The 26242-nt window shown below is 46.6% G+C and overlaps 1 protein-coding gene across 1 annotated transcript in view; it reads right to left on the minus strand.

Moving 5' to 3' along the window:
* Positions 1-13207: 13207 nt before the first annotated feature.
* The window catches only part of GYPC (glycophorin C (Gerbich blood group)), a 39051-nt gene continuing 26016 nt past the window's right edge, over positions 13208-26242 (minus strand). The window contains exons 2-3 of the mRNA XM_034654379.1: positions 14861-14917; positions 13208-13930 (exon numbers count right to left, since the gene is read on the minus strand). Of these exons, the coding sequence (XP_034510270.1) occupies positions 13734-13930; positions 14861-14917 (254 nt within the window). The 3' untranslated portion in view covers positions 13208-13733. The remainder of the gene's footprint in view (positions 13931-14860; positions 14918-26242) is intronic.

Here is a 26242-nt window from a genome sequence, read left to right on the forward strand (position 1 = left end):
TTCTTTGACTTGTGCTACTCAGAAATATGTCATTGAATTTAGATACAGTAATTATCTTTATTATTAATTTCTTTTTTTTAACTTTTTTATTATGTTCAGTTAGTCAACATATAATGCATCATTAGTTTTTGATGTAGTGTTCAATGACTCATTTTTTATTCATTTCTAACTTAATTACAGGGGAGTTAGAGAATGTAGTTTGAAGATACCATGATACCCAGGCCTTTACAAGTACTTGAGACATTTGTTTTGTTTGCTTTGGGTCTTAATATGTGGACAACTTTGTAAATATTCCATGTAAACTTGAATAGAATGTGCATTTCTTAACTGTTGAATGCTATGAATATTGTCTATCTATCATCTATCTGATTATCTATCTATCATCTATCTATTATCTATCTACCTCTGTTATATCAAGATTTATGTGTTTTTCAAATCTTTTGTCTCTGGCTTTTTGTTTTTATTTTTTGCTTGTTTAATCTAGCTATTCCCAAGACGGTCGTGTCACTATCTCCTGAAATAATGCTGGATTTGTCTATGTCTTCTTGTAGTTCCATCAACTTTTGCCTTATATATTTAGAGACTATATTTTCAGATGCATACGAATTTTTAAGTGTTGTATGAGATTTTGGGGCAATCAGTTATTTACATTTTTTTTACTGTTTTATTTTTATCTTGTGTGTGTTTTTTTTTAATAATAATTTTTATTATGTTATGTTAGTCACCATACTGTATATCCTTAGTTTTTGATGTAGTGTTCCATGATTCATTATTTGTGTATAACACCCAGTGCACCATGCAATATGTGCCCTCCTTAATGTGTTGTTTATAGGTGTTTTCCTATTCTCTTTCGACAATCTTTTAGTGGAGAATTTAGTAAATTTACATGTATTTTATTTCTGATAGAACAGATTGATTTCCAATAACCTCCTTCGTGCTTTCTGTCTAATCTTTTCTGTGTTTTTTTTTGCTTTCCTTTGAATTGATTGCATATTTTTTCTTTTTCCATTTCCTTGCTTCCAGTTTAGAATTTATACATTTTATTTTTTTAAGAATTTATACATTTAATGTAATGTTACTTAATATGTATATTTAACTTATCAAAGTCAAAGTTTAATTAATGTTATTATCATTTTCCCAAGCAATGCAAGACCCAAGAACATTTTAACTTCTCTTTTTAAATATGGTGTTGATGTCCAGTATTTTAGTCAAACCATATTTCTAACTTCACAAGACATTGTCATTATTGTTTTATAAAGCATGTATTTGTTTAGATTTACTTATATATTTGTCACGTATTTTTGCTTATTATTTTATTTTGCATCTTATACTTTCCATCTGAGAATCTGTTCTCTGCCTTAATTTTTTTTAGGGGTGGGAGGGGCAGAGGGAGAGGGAGAGAGAGAATCCCAAGCAGGCTCCACCCTGGGATGGGGGCTGAATCTCAGGACCCTGAGATCATGACCTCAGCCAAAATCAAGGGCTGGATGTTTAATCAACTGAGCCACCCAGAGTCTGCCTGAATTATTTTAGAATGTCTTTTATAAGAGTTTCTTGTTCATCTGAAAATGTCTTTCTTTCATCATGTTCTTGAAGGGTAGTTTTGGTAAGTATCCAATTTTGACAGTTTTCTCTACTTTTTCTCTGAAAATATTATTTCAGTTTTCATGGCTGCCTTTTTTGTTCTGTTAAGAACTTATCTGTCAAATTAATTGTTGATCCTTTTGAATTTAATCTGTATTTTTCTATCATTATTTCTAATACATTCTTGTTATCTTCACTGTTTAGCAATTTCATTATGATGCTCCTAGTTGTAGGCTCCTTCTATTTTCCTTCTTGAGAATCCTTGGGATTCCTATATTCTGAAGATTGGTGACTTTTAATGATTCTGAAAAATTGCCTCTCTCTGTTTCTCTCCTCTCTTTCTAGAAATGTGATTAGATGTGTATTAGATCTCCTTACTGAATCCTTCATATATCTTTCATCTCTGAACCTCTTTTGCCATTTTTTTGGTATCTATTTTTCATTTCCTGGATAATTTTCACTCAGTACATTGTAGGTAATCCATTGCCTTCTGATTTTCTTGGTGTTGTTAAGACGTCATCTGTTAGCCCAATTGTTACTCCTTTGGAGGCAATCTTTTTTTCCCCCTGTTCTCTGTGGTTTCACTAGGATGTGTCAAGGTGTGAACTTACTTTTGCTTATCCTTCTTGGTTCTCAGAGGACCAGTTTTCTCTGGAAGGCTTTCTAAACTGTGTGTCTCCCTTTCTAGGTGGATACTTTCACTTTCTATTACCTGGCCAGATTCATCTCTAAGCCAATAAGCTGGTGCTTCTCTCCACCTCTATTCCTTTTCTGACTCCAAAGAAATGTTTTCCTTGCTTTTGAGGCTGCTTTCTCTCTTTTGGGCTTTACTTCATATTACTATCTGATGGCTCTAAAGAGGGAATTAACTTGTAGGGAATTAACTCTTGACTGGAGCCATTACTTCTTAAAGTATGTAAAAATAATATTAAAAATAAATTAAATGAACTTTCTATGCTACATGATCTTGGGGCCTTGATTTGCTTTGTCACTTAGTCTGAGAAAGGGATCCAGGCTAATATACTCTAGGTGTTTTTGTATTGGTGGATGCTAATGTATTAGGAAGTGAGTGTTAAGAAATTACCGAGCAAGATATGGTGAAACCCCTAGGGAACATATTTGCATGCTGTTAACTCCTGTTCTGGAGATAAATATTCTTCTCAATTTAGGATTTTAAAAAATAGTGATAATTTCCATGACTTTGGCTTGTGCTAGGGGAAGAGTCCATCTTGCCCATCTGTCATGACACTAAAAGTATTTTAGTATTTCTAAGTTTCAAATCTGATTAGGCCTCTCCCTGCTCAGAGTCCTCCAGCAGGTCCCACCGATTATTGAGCAAAATGTGCACTTTGGAGCTTGACCCCCAAGGCTATTAATGAGCATCCTTTTAGGACTCTGGGCACACCATATCCATTTCTGCCTATCACCCACCTCTTTCTGAGATTCTCTTTTGTTAATTCAAATGGTGATAACTCAGTAATTCCTACTTATTCTTTCAGACTGACAAGCGAGTTCTTCCTCCAGGAACCTTTGTCTGACCAATTTCTCTCTTCCCTTCTACCCCTTCTTATGCCTTCCCCTTGCTTCTCTCCCCCATCCCACTCTCCTGGGTCACGTATGGAAACATCCTAGGATCTCCTCTGTCTCTGTATTTAGTAAGCTGTGTTGACATTTTTGAGTTCCTTTCTATCACCATCTGTCTTTGTGAACTCCCTCATTCATCCCTGTAGACCAAGAGTACACATAGGAGAAGGCACATAGAAGGTTCTCTGTACATGCTCTGTGACTCAGAATGAAGGCATGTTCTCCCACCACGGTATATAAGTGGTGCTCTGCCCACTCAGGGCTCCAGGGTTTTGTTTTGCCATGACCATTGAACAAAGTTTCCTGACTTAGCTCCTAGGCAACGTCATCTTCAGCGTTTTCCATTATTCTGAGAATTGAGTGTTGCATTCGGGTAGAATGTTTCAAGGCAGTACCTTTCCCTCCTACAGTGCCCCTCCCATGCAGACATCCCTGGGAAAGCAGGGATATCCTGAAAGAACAGATACCTTGTGGGGTATCTCTGAGAATCTATTTGCCTGGTCCTTAGGAGTTTGATTGGGAAAACGCTTACATCGGTTGGATTAATTGCCAGTTCAGTGGATAGAGATGCTGGCTTGGCTGGGTCAGGTTTGCAGATGAGCCCACTCACTTCATGCCAGACAGAGAGGGTATCTAAGCTAGAGCAATTCTCCTGCAGGCTCACAAGCCCCATGTTCCCAGAAACTCAGTGCAGCTCTTTCATTTCAGAATCAGCACTTTCTGAAAAACTGTGTGGTGATAAAGTACATGGGCTGAAGCCTGGGTTCAATTCCTTGTTCTCTGCCATGTCATGCTATGCAATCTGGATGACCTTCCTAATGTCCCTGTATCTTGGTTTCCTCACCTGTAAACTGGAGTCCTACCTCAAAGGACTGTTGTGAAGATTAAATGAGGTAATGGATCATACCTAGTATACACTCAGTGATTAGGAAACTTAGAAAGGTTAGTCATAGCTCAGTTCCAGTGCATTGTGTTTTATCCAGCAAGTCCTTACCCCATCCCTCCTTGGTGTCCCCATCTGTTCAATGAGAGAGCTGGGCTGTATAACGTCATCAGTGCCTTCTAGCAGCAGGAGCCCCAATTGTCTTCCATTTGCTAGCTCTGTGCCCAGTGCTACCAAGCATGGATGGTATGTTCATGGAATAGTGTGGCTGGGCATTGGTCTAAATCACTTTTCATATGGCCTTGTTTGTGGAATGGACAATACTCTTGCATTGTTTCTCTGTTGGGCTGTAAAGACTACACCTTCTGGGGAGATAACCTTCACTAGGGGAATTCATACAGGTGTTTGTAGCCTTGGGCCTCAGGGAGGAGGGTGGGCTATAGAATGCTCTGAATTTTACAGCAGAGCCAATTCTTGGGTGAGGTTCATTTAATTTATATTGCTTTTTTCCTGATTATGTATTTTTTGTGGAAGACTTGGAAAAGTTCTTGATAGGGAGGAAATAGCAGAAAATGATGACTCAGACCTATTACTGTCTGCTGCAGAACCCCTGCTTCTCCGGAGGAGCTGAGCTCCTCTGCAATTGCTGGGACAGAGAGGGAGATGTTTGGTTTGCCGTCTCTCAGCGTGATCACAATGCCACAGTGTGGACCCCTTGACAGGAGATACACAGCAGGGTAAGGGAACCTGTGAAGGTGCCATACCCTGAGGGTGGAGAGGGAACAGGCCACAGTGAAGCTCTGGTCTCAGCCTCCCAAGGGTGAGGAGTCTCAGAAAAGCTTCCTTGAGAGAAAAACTTCTCTCAATGGTCTTAGCACCCCTGAGTGGTGACTGTTAATGTGCAGATGGGCTTTCCAACCTTCTCTGTGCACTTTAGCCTGCGTGATTTTGCACTGGGTGTATCATGTATTTTAATGTTTTTCACTTAACATTATATCACAAGCATTTCCTGAACTTATTAACAATTCTCTGTAACATTTTATTGCTTCAAAATATCTAATTGCAAGTCCATATCATAATTTTCTTAACATTCCCCTAATGATAAATACTTAAGCAGTTTTATATTTTCCTTACTGTAAATAGAGCTATTATGGGCACTATTTAACTGAAATCCTGGTCTGCCTTTCAGGATACTTTCTCAGGATAGATTTCTAGAGGTAGAATTTCAGGGTCAAAGAATGTGAACATTTATGAGATTCTTGACACACTGCCAAAGGGACTGCCAAGACTGCTGCTGCCAGCGTGTGCCCATTGCACCCTTAGTGGCTTTGGGTAAGCTTCTTTTAGATAATCTCTGCCTTAATTAATAAAATAAAATGGATATACATATTTCTTTGATTAGTAATTCAGCAGCACATTTTTTCCTCTCAGAATCATTTTTCAATGGCAGGTGATTAATAATAAGTGGGATAAACAAGTTACAGAACTTCCTTTTACCTCCCTGGGGGGAAGCTGCTGTTAGCTGCCAAGAATTTCAATTCAGGCTGGCTGTTGAAACTCTCTAGCTTTTTTATTTTGAAAATGGAACATGTCTGTGTGTGGGGGGTAACCCTTCATATAAGCAACCTAAACACATTTTTGGCATGGTACATTTCAACAGGGTATTGAAAAGGACCTAAAGAATCGTGGTAGAGGCTTACCAGCCACCACACATTAGCACCTGTCTCAGCACCAGCTAATTCTGACAGCTCCATGAGGAGGGGAGGCTAGGACTTCTCTCCCATTTTTACTAATGAGGAAATGAAGGCTCAAAAAGGCAAGCCTCCTGACTCTGTTCCATGTCAATTCCCAGGAACGAACTCATCTTCCTCAGCTAGTGAAAAGCAACTGCAAGATGCCAACAATTAGCAATTAGCAATATCTGCCAGGGACACAGGGAGTGGGAGGACTTCACAAGTGCCCATTACTGCCCAGGTGCTTAGTACTGCCAGGTATCAGTATTACCCAGATGCTGCTATGGCATAGTTGCTAGTATGGCACAGGTGTTGGTATTTACAAAATATGTGGAGCCCACCCCCTGTGGAGTCTCCAAGACCCCATTTTCCCTCTCCTAGGGAAATTAGAAGGCTGAACATAAGTATACGGATTGGTTTTTGTGACCTTGTCTGGCACATGTCTAAGTTATTCTGCCTGACTTCAAGCATAGCCTCGTTTCTGTATCATAGTCCTATGCAGGCCAGAATGGAGTTCTGACCTAAGAAAGGTTTCAGAGCTGAGCCTTTGTAAAGTAATGAAGTCAGAAATGTCTTCCTTCTCTTTCCCCCTGTCTCTGTCCCACCCTGCACCACACAAACATGTCTCAGCACTTCATTCTGCTCTCCTATTTCCAGGCGTTCACGTCCTAAATCTCTAGTCAGAGATGGGATGAACAGAGGCTTACGATTCCCTCTGTTTTCCTCGTGCCTGGAAGGATGTGTGTGGCAGAGGGGTTTGCAATGCTTCATCCTAAAGAATAAAATTTGAATGGTGGAATTTCTGACTTACTTGGAGTTAGAAGTTAGGGTAGAATGCCTTCCCAGGGCATCTCAAATGCCATATGGGTAGGCTTTAAGAGGTAGCCTTTCTGAATCCCTTGTTTTCCCCCTGAGGTTGTAGTCAGGTATTTTTTGTCCCAGAGGACTTCAGATGTGACTATAGAATGCTGAAGGCTTTGGTTCATTCTGGGCAGATTTTAGTGACAAAGGCTGATGAACAGTCTACATCCACAAACCCAACAAATCTAGTATGAACATCCCTTCCAGGGGCTGTAATGTTCTATATGCATGGTATCCCATAACCAGTGCAGAGTCAGGTGAATTCACAATTGTGTCAAAAGAGGTTTTTGCTTCCATCCCAAGGGATCTGTTACAAGGTGCTTTTCCCTATTTAGGCCTCAACAATTTCTAGGCCATCTTTCTCCCCAGAGTATACCTCTAATTCATCTTCAACACGGAGTATCCGTGTGATTTGCAAACTGGACAGCTGTGCCTCATTCCCTCTTGTAAGTCCCTCCAAAGGCTCTCCACCACCTGTAAGGTAACATCCAGGCTCCACAGCATGACAGCCAGGCCCCTCATTTCCTGGTTCTTTGTAGCCTCATACTTCATGACTTCTGCAAAAACTACATGCCCCAGGAATAGCAGCACACTGAAAGTTTCTGGACTCGCCTTTATTTCTCTGCATTTCTCACCCTTCTGACTGGCAGACTCCTTCAGAACCAGGCTCAGAGTCCCTTCCTCAAGAATGCTTCCCCAGCGTCCCTTAGGCTCTTCAGTATTCTACTGTGGACCCTGTGCAACTTGAGCTGTTTTAATACATTTCCTATTGTGATGAGTGTCCTCCAGAGCAGTGACGGGGCCTTGCTCACCCTGTCTCTGGCACTGTGCCTACCACTTGGGATAAACTCGGAGAACATTCGTGGACTGAATGAAGGTATATCACTGCGTAGATGCTGAGGTCTGGATGGTCACCATCATTTTGTCCTAATTTCTCCACTTGTCACCTTTAGAGGACAATGTCCGATGAACAGCAGCTGTGAACTAAATGGTCCTCCCCTGCAGGAAGGGGTGGTCTGCCCTTGGGGCATCTAAGGGGGCCCACAGAGTGCTTTATCTTCAGAGAGCTGAATGTAGAACTCTTTCTTACTTTTTGACTTGGAGAGAAAAAGAAGAAGAATTTCAGCTATTTGAAAAATAAAAGGTGGCCAAAGTGTTTGGTTTAAAGTTAATGACTGGATGGGAGTTCTGCCTATCTTAAGCATCCTAGGAGATCTATAATGTTGGCCAGAGAGACCTCTTGATCACTGGATGACCTTAAAAATAGAAGCTGGAGAATTCCATCTAGCCACATCGTCAGGGCTCTAGATTTATGAGTTCACCCATGAACTGAGACATTCCCATAGTGTATACCTCTATTTGTTTCTGCGACAGTAAACCAATAAAACCCGGAAAACCTGCAGCCATATCTCTCAGGGATTAGCAAAAGCATGGAGAAAAGTTTTCTCCTTTAAACTCCCTCATGTGCCTTAGAAGCAGAATATGCTTTTTGGTTGGCTGGTGACAAGGTAGAGATACTATAATGAGCTCTGAACCCAGCTACTTAGCACATTGCTAGTGTTTAACGTATGTGCACACTTACTCAACAAGTATTGAGCACTCACAGGCACCAGGCACTGTTAGCGGACAATGCTCCGTGGGTCTCTCAAATGTCTCACATCTTGTGAGGAGTGAAGTGGTTGTTCTGGGCTATGTTTGCAAGGATATTTGCATAGCAAGCAGCTTTGGAATGTGGAGGTAGTGCCTTTCTCCAGAGCAGAGGGTCAAGCATGCTTACTGCCCATCAAAAAAGACTCTGGTTCTCTCAGCTCAGGGCTCTTCTGGAACTCAACCTACCTTGTCGGCAAATGTCCATCAGGGACCATCCCATGTGGGGCTAGGGGACAAGGAGTGCTGACACAAGTATGTTGATGTTCATGCCCTAGCTGTGAGCCATAAATCCTCTGTCCTGTGTCTTCTGTCAGCATCCATGGAACAGTTACAGACTTGGCTTACCTCACAAGCAGGTAAAATCTCAGTGCCCTCATAGTTCCTGACCAGCTTATATCCTCATTGAATTTCATATTCAAAATACCCTAAAATTAAAATATTTTAATCTTCATTTTGTGGATTAGAACTGAAGTGGAGAAGTTAACTCTTCCTAGGTCACAGAGCTAGTTAGTGCTAGAGGGGAGATTTTTGCTCAACTCTGTCCAGTTCCAGAACTACATCTTTCCATAACATGTTGGCTTGATTGCAGATGTGAAAGTGCCTGTAGTTCTATGTGTGGCACTGCCCCCCACCCCCACCCTCCCAACCCCTTGTCTCCTAAATCACTTCTGCTGCAATAATGATAAAAAAGCTCAGGCAAAGAGTGGAAAAGAATTGAGCAGTATCTCCTCCAAAGGAACATAAACAAGATACCATCAGGAGTGGCTTCCACTGAAGAAGTTCTCTGATATTTACATAAGAGTTGGCTCAAAGCTCAACCTACTGCCCTTGCTTCTGGTGAGTGGATGAGATCCATTTCCCCATAGGCAGGATGGGCTGAGTTATGTGAATTTCAGACAAAACAATGTGTAGCTGGAGTAATGGGCGTGCTCCAGCATGACAGATGTCTCAAGCCCTTTGGCAGGGTCCAAATCTTGATAAGCCTGTAGAAGCCCTGTTGTACCTTTCTGTGGTGCATTTTCACCTGTGCCCTGTTTAATTTGATCATTGCCTTATCTTTATGATAGTGACCTGCTCCTCCAGTGGCTCCATATGGTCTGTGGCACAAAGCCTCATTTCTTAGCCTGGGGCCCAAGATCCTCTGTGGTCCAGCCCTAGTCTACTGTGGGGCCAAACCAAGCTTCCCTTCCCATCTGAAGGCTTCCTAATCCATCCTGTACCTTAGGTGGAACCAGCCTCTCCTTCCATGGTGTTCACAGTTATCTGTATTCCTTCTCTCACAGCATTTGTGACACTTTAGGGCTGTATACATTGACATGTTCATCTTCTCCACCAAGTCATGAGCCCTTGAGGCAAGGCCTGCTCTATCTAGCTATGCCGCCCATGTTGTGGATTGTAGCTATATGCTCACACACACACACACACCCACACACACACACACACACACACATGCTCTCTATCTCTGGGTTTGAAATTTCGTCATTAAATACCCTTATTTGGGGTTAAACACTTTTTAAAAGCACAAGTCATCCCAGGAGTAGTACAGATGTTTCATGGATGTTTTGACATCATGTAACCTACCTGATTGTTTTCCTCTTTGATAAGAGTAACCTGGCTGGCAAGATTTGTGGGTACTAGCACATGAATGAGGTATGATCAACATGAAAGCACTTGCTGTCTTTATCTTGCTAATCATCCTGCAGAGGGTCAACAGTTCAGGACTCCACTTAGTCACTGACTCCCACCACTGAGAGCTGCCTCTGTCTCAGGCCAGCCCTTGCCAGGGATGGGGATATTGGCATAAGAGCCCAGGTCATTGCTGGTAGAGGTGTGGCCTGGGGTGCTCTGACCCCAGCACTGGATCATTTCAGGGCCCCTGAGTCCTGGTGCCTGCTCTGCTCCCATGAAGAGCTCTCGCTAATTTGCCTCAGCCTGCAGAAGGAAGTATCCTCCTCTCTCTAGGCTGCTGGTCAGATAGGCCTGTGTTCCAATGCTCCCATGGCCATTCTAATGTGTGACCTCCAGTGATCACTCCAAGCTTTCTGAGCCTCAGTTTCTACAGGGCTGACAGGTGGATGAGGCCACTGGCCTGGGAGGACTGTGGTGAGGATAAGAAGAGCAGATGCAGAGTAGCTGGCATTGCATAGAGTGTGCTAGCTCCCCTTCCCTCTTCTTTGAGCCCCCCTCTCCACTTCTCCCATTTTTTCCCCCTTTCTACCTTTCCTCTCCACTTCCCTCCTTCCCCCTTAACAGCTTTTGGAGAATTGGTACATGCATATTTGTGCATATTTGTCTCCAGCCACATTTGTGGCAGACATGCTACATAGTGACTCTATGCATTGTTCACTGGGGGAAGGATCAAAGATAAAGAAAGTGTGCTCCCTTACCCGATAGAGCACCATTTATTTGCAATACCAGTTTGTACTAGATGCCTGTGGGAAAGTGTGCGTGCACGTGCTCACTGGCATGGTGCTCTTGCCTCTGCAGTTAGCCTGTGACAGCTCCCTTCTCCTGGGGGCATCTGGAGGGCCACCTTGGATGAACCAGCTTGGCAGCCTCTGTCTGATTCTGGCTGGGCCTGAAGGCTGGGAGTAGGCCGTGCTTCAGTACAGCTTTCCAGGACATTGGGTGGACATGGATGGCAAGAACCAGGGGAGGCCAGTTCTCAGAAAGCAATCAGTACAGTGGCTCTGGGCCTTCTGCAGAGGAGTGGGGAGGAGCCACCAGCCTCTTTTTTCCAGTACAGACACCTGTGGTGGCATCAGGGAGCCCAGGTACCCTGTATTCATCCTTTCCCTGGAGACTTTTTTAAGAGAAAGACATGCCTGTGTGTGGGTTCTGGGTGCCTCCTCTGTGCCCACTGGGCAATGATCTGTGCCCACAATCTTTGAAGATAAGGCCATATACCCACATTTTCTCAAAACCCCGAAGTGATGTCACAACAGGAAGGGATGTTGGTAGTTGGTTAGTTCAGTGTTTCCCAATCATGTTCCAGAGACTCTTGGCCCACAAGTTTGTAAAAGGTGTTCTGGGAAGAAATGGGGTCTTTGGAAAAATACGTTTGAGGAATGCTCCATTCATCCTCCTACCCCCCATACTCCAAGAGTCACTGCACACATCGGAACATTAAGGATTCCTGGAAGTCTTGCACAACTTTAACTTTGCTTAACACATCATTTGCACATTTATTTGCACAAAGAACACCCTTTTTGTTTGGACCGTTTATCACTATTTTGCCAGGCTGGTATTTTATAGATCAGAATTTGGGACATATGGACGTAGCTAAACCCTTGATTTTATAGACGGAAAATGGTGGGCCAGTGAACTCAGGTTACTCAGGGAAAGGTCTCACCTTTTGACTATCACCAGCTTCTTTTCTTCTATTTCGCCCCCCACACTCATGACAACCCTATAATTTCTAGATTTTTGCTTGGTAGCCATTCCTGGCAGAGCTTGGATCCTCTTATTCCCCTAGCAAGAACGATGGGGGAACTTTCTGCTGACTTCCAGGTGTAGATGGTGCAGCCTCAAGTAACCTAAGTCCTAGGGAGTTCCTGGCAGCCTGGGCTGCAGTCTTAAACCTGGACCTGTTGGTCTCTGAGTGACTGCTGAGCTGCTGGGAGTCTTAGAAAGACCCTTACAAATGAGGATGGTTAGTAAGTTCATCTTCTCTCCCTCTTATTCATTTTAAATGGCAGTTAACTCCTCTTCAGGAATGCTTATAAGTGGTGCAATGAGGAACTTTCATTAGCAATACATATGTACTATATATCTAATACCAATTATTGACACTGGAAGGCAGCACTGAGCACCTGACACATTTGTTCTTGCCATCAACCCTGAGACTTGGGGTTCAGAATGAGTCCCTCAGCATGGAACACTTTGACATGCAGATTATTTTGAGCTGGAAACAATCAAGGCCCAAAAGACTCAGGAAGAACCTCTGACCTTCCCCTCAACTGCCTAAAAGAATTTAGACAGAGGACGTGCTCCAGGAAGGGAACTATCACCATGGATAACTACGTTATAGTATAACCAGAGGAGGTGGACAGGGAGGAGTTTAGCAAAGTCTTCGTTAAAATTCCTTTCTGTGTCCCACTGTTCCTGAGGACCACAGCAAACATTTGTTTACCAAGCATTTACTCTTTTTCACCTTCCTATGAATGAATCTTCCTTCCCTTCAAAGTCCCAAACCCCTACCCTCTTCTTAGTCAGGATGGCATATATACCTCATTTTGCCTGACTGTTTTTGGAATCCCATGTTTATGTGGATTCCCAGGACTTATGAAATTAAATTTGATTTTTCCAATCTGTTTCATGTCAACTTGATTCTTAGACCAGCCAGAAGGATCTTGAAGAGTAGAATAAAAGTTTTCCTCCTCAACACTACCATGGAGTCATGTCCACTTGAAGGATGAGAACACTGAAGCCAGAAAGGTGAAGCGAGTTGCCCGAAGTCCCAGGACCAGGAAAGGGGGATCCAGGGCCCAAACCCAGAGCGATGGCACTCTGCAGTCTGTGCTCTAACCACTGTTATTATGGAAAGGATTGGTTTACTCATAGTTATTTAACAGGTGTAGTTTTTCTAATATTGCACATTAAAAAAATCAATGCTTCAGCCAGTGCCCTGGCAGCTGGGACAGCCTATTTCTAGAAGAACATTCCACTCTTACATTTGTTTCATGAAGCTGGTGCCTGCATAGGGAAAAAAGAAATCTGGTCACTGGGCCCTCCTTCCCTCAGGGGCCCAGGAGCCCTCTGCACTGTCTATGCTGAGGACAGGCCAATGGGGCTGGAAATAGATGGTTCCAGCCCCACGCATGCAGACTGTAGCAGAGAACACAAAGTCGCACCAATGAAACGCAAGGCCTGGGTGGTGGTTATCTTTCCCCAGACAATTACAGTAATGCTGTTTGACTCTGAATGCTTGGTTACATTTCAAATTTATTTCCAATCATTTAGAGCTGGATCAATGGGAGACAAAGGTGCCTTTTAGCTCTGGCACCTGCTGTTCCCCCCAAATGTCAAGGACTGACATTTGATGCCATTATCCCCCGTCAGCTTGCAGATGACTCACTTCCTTGCTTCCCCAGCCCCCAGGCCCACCCACCCAGCAAGGACTTTCACACCACGCTGATGACAAACTGCACTGTCCAGGAGAACCCAGACTTTCTCTCTCTGGCAGAGCAAAGGCAGGCCTCCTGGGTGGCCACTGCCTCTCTGGGTGCCTGGGACAGGCCTCTCGTGGCTTAGTTCCTCCTTCTTCCCTCTCTCTCCCCAGGCTGACACCTAGTGTTCCCAGGCCAGGTGTGTATCTTGGGATGAGGTGGGCGCTCTCATGGTCTGCCTGATGGTACAGATAGCAGGGTGGGGTTGTGGGGTGCATCTTCTCTCATGGAGTTGAAGGAGGCATTGGGGAAGCTGAGGCCTGGTACCCCTCAGATAAAGTACTCCTTTCTGCTGTTTTCACCTGTGTCCTGGAGGGAGGGGTCGTCCTGCAGGGCTGCATCCGCACTTTCCGCAAACTCTGTGCCCTTGGCCTCATTGGTGTGGTATGTGCCCTTGTGCCGGTACATGTAACGTAGCATGACGATAAGGAGGCAGATCAGGACAATGGCTATCGCGGCAATCATGCCTGCAGGAGGGAAGCAACGCATGGTTCTGTCTGGGGCAGGCATCTGGGACTAGGGGAGGGAGTCAGGACACAGGTCCTGTGGCAGGACAGACACTCTGCTACAATATACACCAACCCCAGACAGGCTGGCTCATTCCTGCGCAGTGTGTGCTCACCCTTATCTGTGCCCATCTGAGTTACCCCTCTCTCTCCTCCTGCTCCCCCTCCCTCCACTGAGGCTGGAATAGGATCCCAGAACTGACCCTTGCTCAGGGGTGCTCAGTCTATGGAGGAAGACAGATGTCTGCGCATAACTTGCAGAATGAACTACGTGGGTGTACCTAAAATTGAGGGGTTCATGGGCCTCAGGACTTTCAGTTTTAAAACCAGAACAATCCCAACTGAGAAGTTTCCTGGGGCACAAGACTTGGTACTAAAGCTAGGAAAGTGCCCAGAAAGCTGATCCCTGGTGGCTGTCCCCATGCACTACTGGGGGAACATGACAGAGCCATGGGAAGCCCTTGAGACAGGTTGGGTGGAGTGGGGTTCACTGCTCATCTCCTTACCTTAGCTCCAGCACGCTCTCCAGAGGTGAGGGCTGCATGAGTCTGGCAAGGGAGAAGGGATCAGCCAAGCAAAGGACTGAAGAGGGAGAGGATTCTGGAGGATGCCATGCAAAGGCATGGGGTGTGGGCAGAAGTCAGCCCTTCATTTCTGTTTGGGCTCATAAGCAGTTGGGAGAAGAGGCTTGAAGTCTGGGCAATACAGCCCAGGTCACTGAGAGCCTGGGAGTGATGGGGGGAGGGGGACTCTGGCAAGTTTTAGAGGGGCTTAGGTATGGCCTCTCACGCAGCCTCACTCTCATTCAGGCATTTGCTCTGAAGCCTCAGGTGGGTTCTCCCCTGGGCATTTCCTCTGACCCTCCTGGCTTGGAGGCCCAGGACAGCTCACCTGCAATGATGGCGATGTTTGCCCCCAACGAGGGGAAAAATGGGCCAGGATCCAGTTCTGTGAACAGAAGAGAAGAGCCTTAGTGGGGAGAGAAAGTCTTCCCATACTTAGCAGCACCCCAGCCATGCCCGCACCCCCTGCTCATAGGCACACAGCTCCGTGAACGGGCCGAGTAGACAGGAGGTAGTGTGTGCCTAGACAGGCTTCTGGCTCTGCCTGGCCACTGGCAGATCTGGAGAAAACGTGTGAACCACAGTGGAGGCAGACCCAGTTCTGGCATCTCTGCAACCGTGCAAGTGGGTGAGGGATGGGTTCCTGCACTGGGCAGACACTGGGCAGACACACTCGGTGGTGGGCATGAAGGTGGGCAGTACTATGCCTGGTGCCAGCACCACCTGCCTTTGGGCCTCAGCTTTTCTTACCATAAGGGTAAAAACAGACCATTTGCGAGGTGTCCCCACATGTGGAGGGCCTGTACATGCCAGGTGTTGGTTTAGTTGCCTTTCACCCACCATATCATGCAGTCTTTGCTGCTGTCCCATGAGGTATGTGGTTTTACTAGCCCATTTCACAGGTGTGACACTGAGCATCAGAGAGTGACATGTCCAGGGTCACACAGCTCGCCCAGTGGTGGGCCCGGACTTAGCTCACACTCTCACCTCTGGGGTGCACTTTCTCTTTTCTCTCTTGAAGATGCCCCTCCCAGGAGGGCTCCTGTCTGGAGGCTCCTCCCCATGTCCCCTGGGTGGTCTCTGATTGGTTCTTCTGTGGGAAGGGATGCCCTGGGGCACTACCAAATTACTGAGTGCATTTTTCCAAAGTGCTACAGTCAGGCCACAGGGCTAGCATCTCAAGGACAGCAGGAACCTGCACATCACCTCCAGCGCTGCACAGAGTGTCTCCTCTCTCCTCTGGGAGATGAGTGAGAGGAAGGATTTATTAGACCACAGAAATATCACTGTTAACATGGAAATCCCATGTTCCCATTACCATGGCGATGCATATTAAAACAGAGAAGGCTACTTCATAATAGTCCTTTCCGCTCAGATAATCACTTTAATTATACTGGGATGAGGTCATTCTCCCCAGTGCAACTTCCAGATGCCTTTTCTGTTAAGAAACCAGCTGTGGTGCCAGGAAGGACAGTGCGGGGAGCCAAGCAAAGGCTCCAGGCTGGAGGCAGAGGAGGAGAGGAGCCAGCCCGGAGCCTGGAGGTGGGGAAGAGGTTAAAAGAGGTGCTCAGGTCAGCAAAGAGACAGAGCAGGCACACAGCAGGAGTCAGGGCAGGGGAGGGAAGGGGAGGCAGGAGGAGAAGTCAGGTCAACTTCTAAGTGCTTCACCACAGTGAGAATCGAGGCCGGAGGGGCAGGAAGTTCAAGTGGCATTGGACTCTGAGATCCAGCTGGACAAGAGCAACCTAGAATTTAGCACCTAGTCCTCAGTAGGCACTCACTAAATATTTACTGAGTAATACTGCATAAATAAATGCAAATATGTGTGTATACACTCATACATGAGTGAGTGGATTCAGATGCTGGCATTGTAGACCTTCCCCAATCACTAAGCACCTCTGGCTTCAGTAAGAATAAAAAGTAGTCCCTTCCTTAAGTCCGAGTGGATGGTCACAGAAGTTCAAATATCCAGAATTGCCACTTGGAATGTTCCAGGTGAAGACCAGCATTTTTATGCCAGTTTGTCCAACCCAGTCAGGGTTAGAAGGGACTGCTGTTTCCTTTTCTTTTAAAAATAATTCACAATTGTTTACCATGTGCCAGGTACCATCTTCAGCATTTACCAGGTTTTAACCCATTTAGGCCCCATGGCAGTCTCGTTCAGAAGCAGGGATTATTAGTCCCATTGTACAGATTTGGAAGCTGAGTCCCAGAAAAGTGTTACTGTTTTCCCTGGATTATAGAGCTAAAAAAGAGTCAGGAGTCCATCAACTCAGGCTGAGGCAGCCTGGAGTCAGTGTGCTTAACCCTTCGGGCACTGCCCAGTGAGGAGTGTGGGTTGGGTGCTTAAGGACTAGATGAGGCATTTGGTTTGAACCCCTTGGGGTGAATTCCTTAGCTTGTGTTTGGGACCCTGTACCCAAACCTATATACTGGAACACTGGAAGCCCTCCTAGCAGGCCAGCAGACTAGGGGGCAGGAGGGACCTCTGGCCTCTGAGTGGTCACCAATTGAGCCTCTAGCAGGGCTCCCTCTAAACTCACACACACTCAGGAGCACGGTGGGCAGGGATGCCTGAACTCCATGCCCCACCCCTCCAGGTGTGTGGAGCTGAATTTGTACACTGTGATCGCCTTCAGGGTGGTGACCCTTCAGCAAGGCTAGAATGGCCACAGAGGTCAGAATTGGCACAGAGGGGGCACCTGGGTGGCTCAGTCATTAAGCGTCTGCCTTTGGCTCAGGGCGTGATCCTGGCATTCTGGAATCGAGCCCCACATCAGGCTCCTCCGCTAGGAGCCTGCTTCTTCCTCTTCCACTCCCCCTGCTTGTGTTCCCTCTCTCGCTGGCTGTCTCTGTCAAATAAATAAATAAAATCTTAAAAAAAAAAAAAAAAGAATTGGCACAGAGGAGGAAGCTCAGTCCTGTCTGGCAAGATGGGGATGGTATAAGAAGTGGTTCTCAAAGTGTGGTCCTAGGACCAGCACATTTCCTAGAAGTCTGCTAGAAAAGCAAATTCTTGGGCCCCATCTCAGACCTGCAGAATCAGAAACATGCGCTGGGGCCCCACAATCTATGGTAACAGGCCTCTAGGTGGTTCTGATGATTGTTCTGTTTTGAGAACTACTGGTGTACAAAAAAGTTCCCAGAGGGAAGTCATTAGGATTGGCCCTTGAAAGATGAAAAAAATTTGCTGCACAATCAAGAATGTAAGCATTCCAAGCAGAGAGCTCAGCACCCACAACAATGCGTACTTCTCCCCAGCTCTCACTTTCTCCCCGAATATTTGTTCACCATCCATGGCACTGAGGCTCCTGAAGCCTGTGCTTTGATCTCTCACCTCTGGAGATGGTGGGGTGAGCACCCTCATTGGCTCTACTCCCTTGTCCTGCTTCCCTTTAGCCAGCAGCAATGACAGGGGATATTTGGAAAGGCTAGTTGGAGTGAGCTCCATCCCACCCAGGAAGTTGATAGGTTAGTGTGCAATCAAATTGGGACACTGGAATGAAAGCCCACTGCTAGCTGGGGTTGAAGGGTGAGTACGTGATTTGTGTTAGCATCATTCTGAGCTCAGGAACTGGGGTGGAGGGATTGATGGGCAGCCTTAGGGGGTGCATTTATGGCAGAGCAATGTGTTGTTTATGGCTAGATGTGGGTCTGAGATCAGAAATAAGCCACTGTGTAGCCCTCAGATTGGACAGGCATGGAGGCCTCAACCCTTTCGTAGAGATCCAAGGTACCCTGTGATTTTCCTTACTGGCTCCCCTCAAGATTGCAATGCTCCCACCACAGAGAAAGCTCTACAAGCCCCATAACCACTTTAGCCCCAGTCACAACTCTATGCCCAGCATTGGCTATGCTCCTGGCAACCCAAAACAGTTGTTGAATGGTATTTGAAAGCTTGGTCCCTTCGGGGGAACTGAGAATCAAGCTGCACTTTGCACTATGCACCTCGTTGTGAAGGCAGCTTTTGGTTCAAGTCTTGGTATAAATTACACAGCAGTGTATTCAGCAAAATATTTAATATTGACTGGCTTTAGTTTCTGTGTATGTAAAACAAGAGTAACCATACCCCTCTATGGTAGGAATTAGAAATGACATGCCCACACATAATACATTTTTTATATATATTATGGAGACAATACCCACATGGCACATAGCTCAGAATAGGTATTTACTGAGTTGTTGTCACTATTTTTTTTTTTTAAAGAAAGGCAGACTGCCACATGCGGCACATGTGTCTGGAGTCTTGGAAGCTTGACCACCTTACATTCTCCTAAAAACGAGAGAGATTGTTGTTAGAGGTTCCAGCAGGGGAATGCAGCTACTTGCATACCGTTGACTGAAGAATAGTCCTCCTCTATCAGGGAAGGTTGTTCTCTTCTACCGAGGGTGCGGCTTTGGGAGGGACACACATGGAGCTGTGAGGGAGGAAGGGGACACCCGCCTAGATAGCCAGATCCGCTGAATCAACCCTCGCAATCAGTGGGGTGACAGATGTCACAGCCACATCGCCCTCACATCCTGTCACCAGTAGTTTTGTCTCATTCTTATTATTATTCTGGTTTGGACATAATTCAATGCCAGTCACCTAAATGACCTGCTAACAGATGTTGTGAGTCCAGGCACAGGATGGATGCTGGTTATGGATTCCCAGCACAGTCTTGGCTGACAGTAAATCAACATCTGGGTGCTGAGTGTCTCTGTGTTCCCAGCATTACCATAGGGATGGAGGACATTCCAGGAAACAGAGAATGAGTCTCTAACCTCAGGGGGCTTATGGTTTCCCTGGGAGATGTGATTGTTACATACAACTTATTTAGGGCAGTGTTTGTCAAACAGTAAATCCCAACCCACTGGTGGGTCCCAACTGGGTGGGGGGGGAGGGGAAGAAAAGAAGAGGGAGAAAGAGAGGGAGAGAAGGAGTAAGAGAGAGAAGGAGACAGAAAGGGAGAGAGATAGGGAAAGGGTGAGAGAGAGAGAGAGAAAGAGAGAGAGAGAGAGAGAAAGAGGTGTCCAAAAACCATCAGGCCCTATCATAGGCAGCCTGGGTAAATTCTGTTTGGTGGAGCTTTGATTTCATTTGTGCACAGACACCAAAAGCATTCACCATACTATCTGGAGGCCATGGCTTAAACCACAGCACTATAAGAGGGAATAAAACAAATCCCCAGTCCTGCGGTGTTGGGTTCAAGGGAGCTCAACTATGAGGGGGCAGATGGCAAAGAAAGCATGGCTTCACTCTGACAAAAGCTGTTATGGGTCATGGCGGTAAGGTGGCCATGTTGTGTGACAACTCTAGGCTTCTGAACCCCTGATGTGGCCAGCCACAGGTCTCACCACAAGGCTAGGGCCTGGGCCATGTGCCAAGTGCAGGGATGACAGATGCTTCCTGTGAGCTGAGCTGGTGAATCTCCAGAGGGAGAGGAAAGGGAAGGGCTGTTACTGCCCCAAACTCCTATTCAGGGAAGCTGCCCTCCCACGGGGGCAGGGGTGGGACAGTGAGTGTGAGAAATGCTCCTGGGTTATGGAGATGAGGCCACATAGCCTGGGGGTTCAGCCTTGTGAGCCCCTGGAGGAGGAGGAACACGCCGCAGGCTCTCTGAGCATCTACTAGGCACTGGGCAAAGTTCCTGTGGAAGCTCCCTCACTACTCCTGTTGCAAGCCTGCAAAAGAGAAGCTTCTTCCTTTAAGTTACAGATAATGCAATCCCTGCCCAAAGAGCTCAAATACCATGTCAAAATCTCACCACCAAAAAAGGGCAGAACCTGTGTTCAAACCAAGGATTCCTTAGCACCAGAGTGTGTGCTCTCTAAATAACTGGAACTGGCTTTCCTCCCGTGCAGTCTGCAACCTGGCTGTGGCCACACACCTGCCGAGTCTACATACGGTCCACAGGGTGGCGGCCATCGGTCCTCCAGTCAAAGGCAGCAAGGCACACAGGTGCCGCCCCTCATTGAAGGCAACATTCCCAGTTCCAGCTGGCAGCTTGGGCACAGCCAACAGGACCCAGGACTTTAGCAGCAGCTGGACCCTGGGGGTTCTCAGAGGTTGACAGAGAGCAGTGGTCAGGAACTGGCCCCAGGGACACAGGACGACCCTCTCTTGCCACCAAGAGCCTCCCTTCTTCTGTGTTTTCTGATGAAGCTGTGCCAGGAGTTCTCTTCTTTCCTGTGAGGTTTTGTCTTTACACCTCTTGCCCGCCTCTACTGGATTGTCCTTGTGCCTCAGGAGTTATGGAGGAAGTGTCTGCTCCCTGCTTTCCATGTCCACCTGGGCCAGCAAAAGGGCAAGAATTCCGGCCAGGGCAGAGGCCTCTGGGGGACTGAGTTCCTTTGAGTCAAGAGGGAGAATGCCTTTGGACTAGGAGGCCTAAGTGTTGTGGGAAGAGGAAGAGTATTTCAATTTTAAAACCATGAAGGGGAACACAGGTTTGTCATGGAGTCCTTGGAGAACTCCCACCATGACAACGGTGTCAAGGACAGCAATGCAGAGGCAGCCACACCACTGCCTGATGATTTGCCAAGCTCTGGGCCACTTACCCAGAGCATTCTATTTCAAAGAAACTACAGATCTGGTTAGAAAAGTCACTCTCCCATGGCCATGACTTTGCGTGAGTCTGATTTGGGTTCAGGAGGACAGCTATTGGGGGAGGGACAGGAATCTTTGTGGCCACAGAAAGTTCTCCTTGGCTCCCACTGGAGTTTCTTCCTCCTGTGCAAGATTCTTGCCTCCAAGTTCTTATGCCGGTCAAGCAGAAAGCAGTTGACAACTGAAGTTTATTAACTGACTTTTCTTTTTTGGTAGGAGAAAGGTCAACCATGTTTCCTTTTCTCTGATGGTTTGTTGTTACCACACCCTGAAAGGATATAGCATTTAAGCTACAACTGGGGAAGAATTGGTCTCAGGACAGTAGCACTGCAAAATAATAAATGGACAGGTTATTATTCACTGTCTGGCCCTCTCTCTTGAAAGCCAGCAATGTTGACTGAGCAGGTAGTGTTTATCCAGCCACAGGGATGTGGAGAGGATGGGTTGTGCCCCCAGAAGCTTATGATTGGGTTAAGGAGATTTAATATATTTATGTGAAAAGAGACCGCCAACATTGTCTGTGTGGTAAAGTGTCAAAATGAGCAATAAAGATATGCCTGGGGTGTTACAGAGGGGACTCACCCATCAGACTCAGCCCCAGGACTCCCAGGTTCTCCGACAGTGTGGACGCTCATGATTTTTGTTTGTTCTTTATGTCCTCAGCAACATTTCTCTAGCACCTACTAATTTGCAGTGGTATGCCCTCTACTTAAGCCAGGGCCCTTACCTTTAAGGAGTTTACATGTTAACAGAGACAAATGCATGTGGGTAAGTTTAGAAAGGGTAGCTCTCTGATGTTCTCAGGAAGGGCTTCTTGGAGAAAGAGGGGGCCACCAAAACTGACCTACTGAGATGGTGAGGTGGGCAATGCCAGCAGGGGGAACTGGGTGCAGTGGTGAGAGGACATGGAGGGTAAGTCCATAGTGGAGTGGTCATGCCTTATGGGGGGGCAGGAGGACCTCTGCATGGGCCTAACTGCTGTGGTGCCTGGTCATTGTATGTCAGATATGATGCCCCTTGAAATAGGACTACACCTGTGCTGGAGGGCAAAACTTCTCAGGCAAGTTAGCTCACCTCTTGGAGATTCCTTTTACTTTTCTTTACTCTAAAGTATAGAGTAAAACTTCTTCCTGATAGGGTTAGTGGCGGCTGATAGCTAAGGCATGAGTTCTAGATCTGAGTATGCATCAGGATTTCCTGGGGTATTTGTGACACCACAGATCACTGCACCCACCTCAGATTCTGACTCAGCACACGGAGAATGGGCCCGAGAATTTGCATTGCTAATTATGTCCCCAGGTGCTGCTGATGCTCCTGGCCCAGGAGCCTGTCCTTGAGAACCACTGAGCTCATGACAGCAAGAGTGGCTTAGTTCCAACACCATCACATACCTCCTCTTTCAAGGAGGTGATATAAGGCTTCAGTAAATGGAAGTTGTGGGGGGGTGATCCTCTCTTAGCAATGAAAATAAGAAGTCACACTCCCAGCTGCACTGGCCACAACTCTGAGCTTAGCGTCCTTTCTTTCAGGAGACAGCTGATGTAGTTTCAGACCTGGCATAGCGGCTACTGTGAGAATTTGTCACCTGTGCTGGCTCCCTTGCCTGCCCCCATGACTGCAGCTGGATGAGAGGACAGAGGGCCCTGCGCCAGCGTCTGGTAGGTGCACTTGGCCTCTGATCAATGCTCGATCAGGGGACTGTAGTCTCCTTTGCCTTGTTCGTTGGAAACTTTGAAAGTCTCAACTTCCCGCTGGATGTCCATTTGCATACTAAGTGCCTACGGTGAGACCTCTGGAAGGACAAACAACCTCTGCTGATTTATTTCAGTATCCCTGGGCTCTCATGTTGCAGCAGGAAAGTGGTTTTCCAAAGATAGGTGTCTGGGGCACCAAAGTGGCAAAGGGAATGGATGCTTGGGGATATTTTGAGAAGCCAAGAGGGGATAGTGTATCCCAATCACTGTTTTCTTGGCTTCCTAACTCTGAGCTCCAGCAGAAGTGACTGGAGCACAGAAGGCACTGGATACACTTATTCCAGCCCCAGCTCCATGCAGACGGGGGGAGAGTGAGGGCACAGGAAGCCTCCACCTGCCAACCTCCACCTGCCAGGCTTGTGGCTGGGTGCCTGCTTACTTGTATACCTGCGGGGTTGCACATTGGCTTGTCAGCCAGGCTTGGGAGTGAACAGGTGAAGGAGTGAGGTCCAGAGCAAGGGGCAGTCCCACGGCACGAATGAGTTCCTGCCTGGACCATGCCCGGACCCTCCTGGGGAGCGCTGTGGCCTTTCTAACCTCAGCTTCCTCACATCTGAAGTGTGATGGCACGGCTGTGTAGGCTCCTTGGGAGTTAGTGTGTTGCGAGCATCTGGTGCAGGGGCCAGCACAGGTTGGCTGCTGGATTGTCACCATTAATGTCAAAATAGCCTCAAAGTGAGAGTTTCAAAAATGGCCACTAATTTAATTCTCTTGTACGCTGTTTTGGAGATGTGTCACCCTGAGAATCAAAAATTTCATTTCTAGTCTGATCCTCGTGAAATAATCTGAAAAGGAAACAAAAATTCATGCTCAGGAAAGTATACTGCAATTTGGTTTAAAATGGAAAATAAAAGAGAGAGAACAATCTAAATGTTCTACATTAGGGAATTGGTTATGTAAATTCCAATATGCTTATATGATAGAATATTATGCAGTTATTGAAGTGATGCATGGAAATCCTTAGTGACAGGAGGAAATGCTTACAGTATGATTTAAAGGGGAAAAAAGGGACGCTGAAAATACAAATTACATTAAATATTTTAAAAAAAACTATGAAAATGGAATCAAATGAAATAGCATGTTGGGTTAGTGGCTTTTGGATGGTAGGTGGGGATTAGGGGTGGTACTATTTTCTCTTAACATACAGTTTTCTACACTTTCCAAATCATCTATGAGAAACATGTTATTTTTAAGGTCAAAAAATGGGAGTGGGGGGCGCCTGGTGGCACAGCGGTTAAGCGTCTGCCTTCGGCTCAGGGCATGATCCCAGCATTTTGGGATCGAGCGCTGCATCAGGCTCCTCCACTATGAGCCTGCTTCTTCTTCTCCCACTCCCCCTGCTTGTGTTCCCTCTCTCACTGGCTGTCTCTATCTCTGTCAAATAAATAAATAAAATCTTTTAAAAAAATGGGAGCGGATCTTCAGAACTGGCTATTGTCACAGAATCTTCAAAGCCACAAAGTTCCCTCCTAACTCCCCCACCTGCCTGCCCCACCCCACACCCCATGGGGTGTCTGCATCCCCTCTGCAGTGTTCCCCACGAAAGCCACAGTGGGCTGTCACTGGACAGTGGGACTATGGCTGCGCTTTCTCAATGATCTGAGTCTTGTGTTCACATACCCTTTGCCTGACCTGGTAGATGTTTTTCCTTCCAATAAAGAGGTGCACACTGGGGAAAACTGCAAGTGCATTCAATGCCCCCAGATCATCTTGCCTTTTCCCTGGACTGCAGATGTGGATGGAGGAGTTCCAGATGTGGCTTGAGTCCAAAAGTCCTCACAGACACCCTTGTTTCTGCAGGTGGAAGCAAAGGCAAGCCCTGGCCCTCTAAGGGAATGAGTCAGAGCCTGGATGTGAGAAATCCTGCAGCTGCTGGACCACAGGTTTTGCTTGTGTCTGAAGGAGTGAGTCCAGAGCAAGGGGCAGACCTGCAGCATGTCTGAGCTCCTGCCTGGACCACACCCAGACCCCCTGGGGAGTGCTGTGGCCTTTCTAACCTCAGCTTCCTCACATGTGAAGTGTGATGGCACAGCTGGATAGGTTCTGCATAGCTTCTTCATAGAAGCTGTAGAGTTTCTCTTGAGTCGTTGTGGGTGTTTTACTCAGCTGGCCTCTTTCAAGGATCCTTGGACTTGAGCGTCTTCCTAAAGGCACTGGAAGGGTCCCTCTCACTCCCTAGACTGGTTGAGAGCCCTCTGGGCAGGATTCCTTGAAGGGAGGCCTCAGTTGTCCCTCTAATTTCAGTCTCAGGGGAAGGGATCTTAAAATGGAAATGCAGACTCAGTTTCCCCTCTTGGCCTCCTCTTTCCTCCATCTCTTCCTTTTTTCCTTATCCGTGTGGTCACCTTCAGTTATTTCATGTGCATCTGTATCTCTTGCTTCTTTTTTTGCAAGTACAGTGAATCTTCCAACAATGATTTTACCCCCACGCTCTGGAGTCTTATCTATTCTTGTATTTATAAAGAAGTAGTGGGGTTTAGGGTTGGAGGCAATGACTTCTGGTTTGCCTTGCAGAGAGGAACACTTAGCGTGTGGGTGTCAGAGAGCACCAGAATGTGGGAGACTTGGAGAGAGGGGAGGCAGGGAAAGGTGGTGATTTGCTGGACAGCACACTCTGGCTGTGGTCATGGTGCTGAGGTGGGGCTGGTCAGTGTGAGCGCGTGTGAGTGTGAGAATGTGCAAGCGTGTGTTTTTGTGTGAGTGAGTGGGGTGTGCTTGCAACCATGGCCACGTTTGGGTACAGGCATGCAGCGCAGAGGAGTTGGCCATATCTGGACTGAGCCAACAGGAGAGAATGAGAAAGGACGAAGAGAGCATTCAACCCAAACCAGCTGGGTGATAGCAGTAGACAAATAGCTCAGAGGTCTTGTCCTCCTGGAGTTCTAGGGAAGAACTACAGACGACGCAGAGAAGAACTAAATAAGTTTTGTAGTGTGCTAGATGGTGCTAAGAGAAAAAATGAAGCAGAAAAGAGGAGGGGGCTCCAGGTAAGGGCTGCAAGTTTAAACAGTGCACCTGGGAGGGCATCAGGAAGAAGGTGGCATGTGGCTAGGGCCTGAACCAGGCAATGGGGGGAGGATGAGAGTGTCTGCGGGACAGTGCTGCAAGCAGAGGGAGGAGCAAGTGCAAAGGCACCAAAGTGGGGGCAGCTCTGCATATTTCAGGAACAGCCAGAAGGCCAGTGTGGCTGTAGTGAAATGAGTTGTAGAAGACAGGGCTGGGGTGTGAGCTGGGGTTAGACCATGTAGGGCTTTGAGAGCCCTGTATGGGCATCAGCTCTTACCCTGAGGTAGATGGGAACCATGAGAGGATTCTGAGCAGGTGAGTGACATGAACTGAGACGTTGACAGGATTACACTGTGCAGGG

The sequence above is a fragment of the Ailuropoda melanoleuca genome, chromosome 2 (genome assembly GCF_002007445.2).
Source record: "Ailuropoda melanoleuca isolate Jingjing chromosome 2, ASM200744v2, whole genome shotgun sequence".
In the NCBI taxonomy this organism is placed as follows: Eukaryota; Metazoa; Chordata; class Mammalia; order Carnivora; family Ursidae; genus Ailuropoda; species Ailuropoda melanoleuca.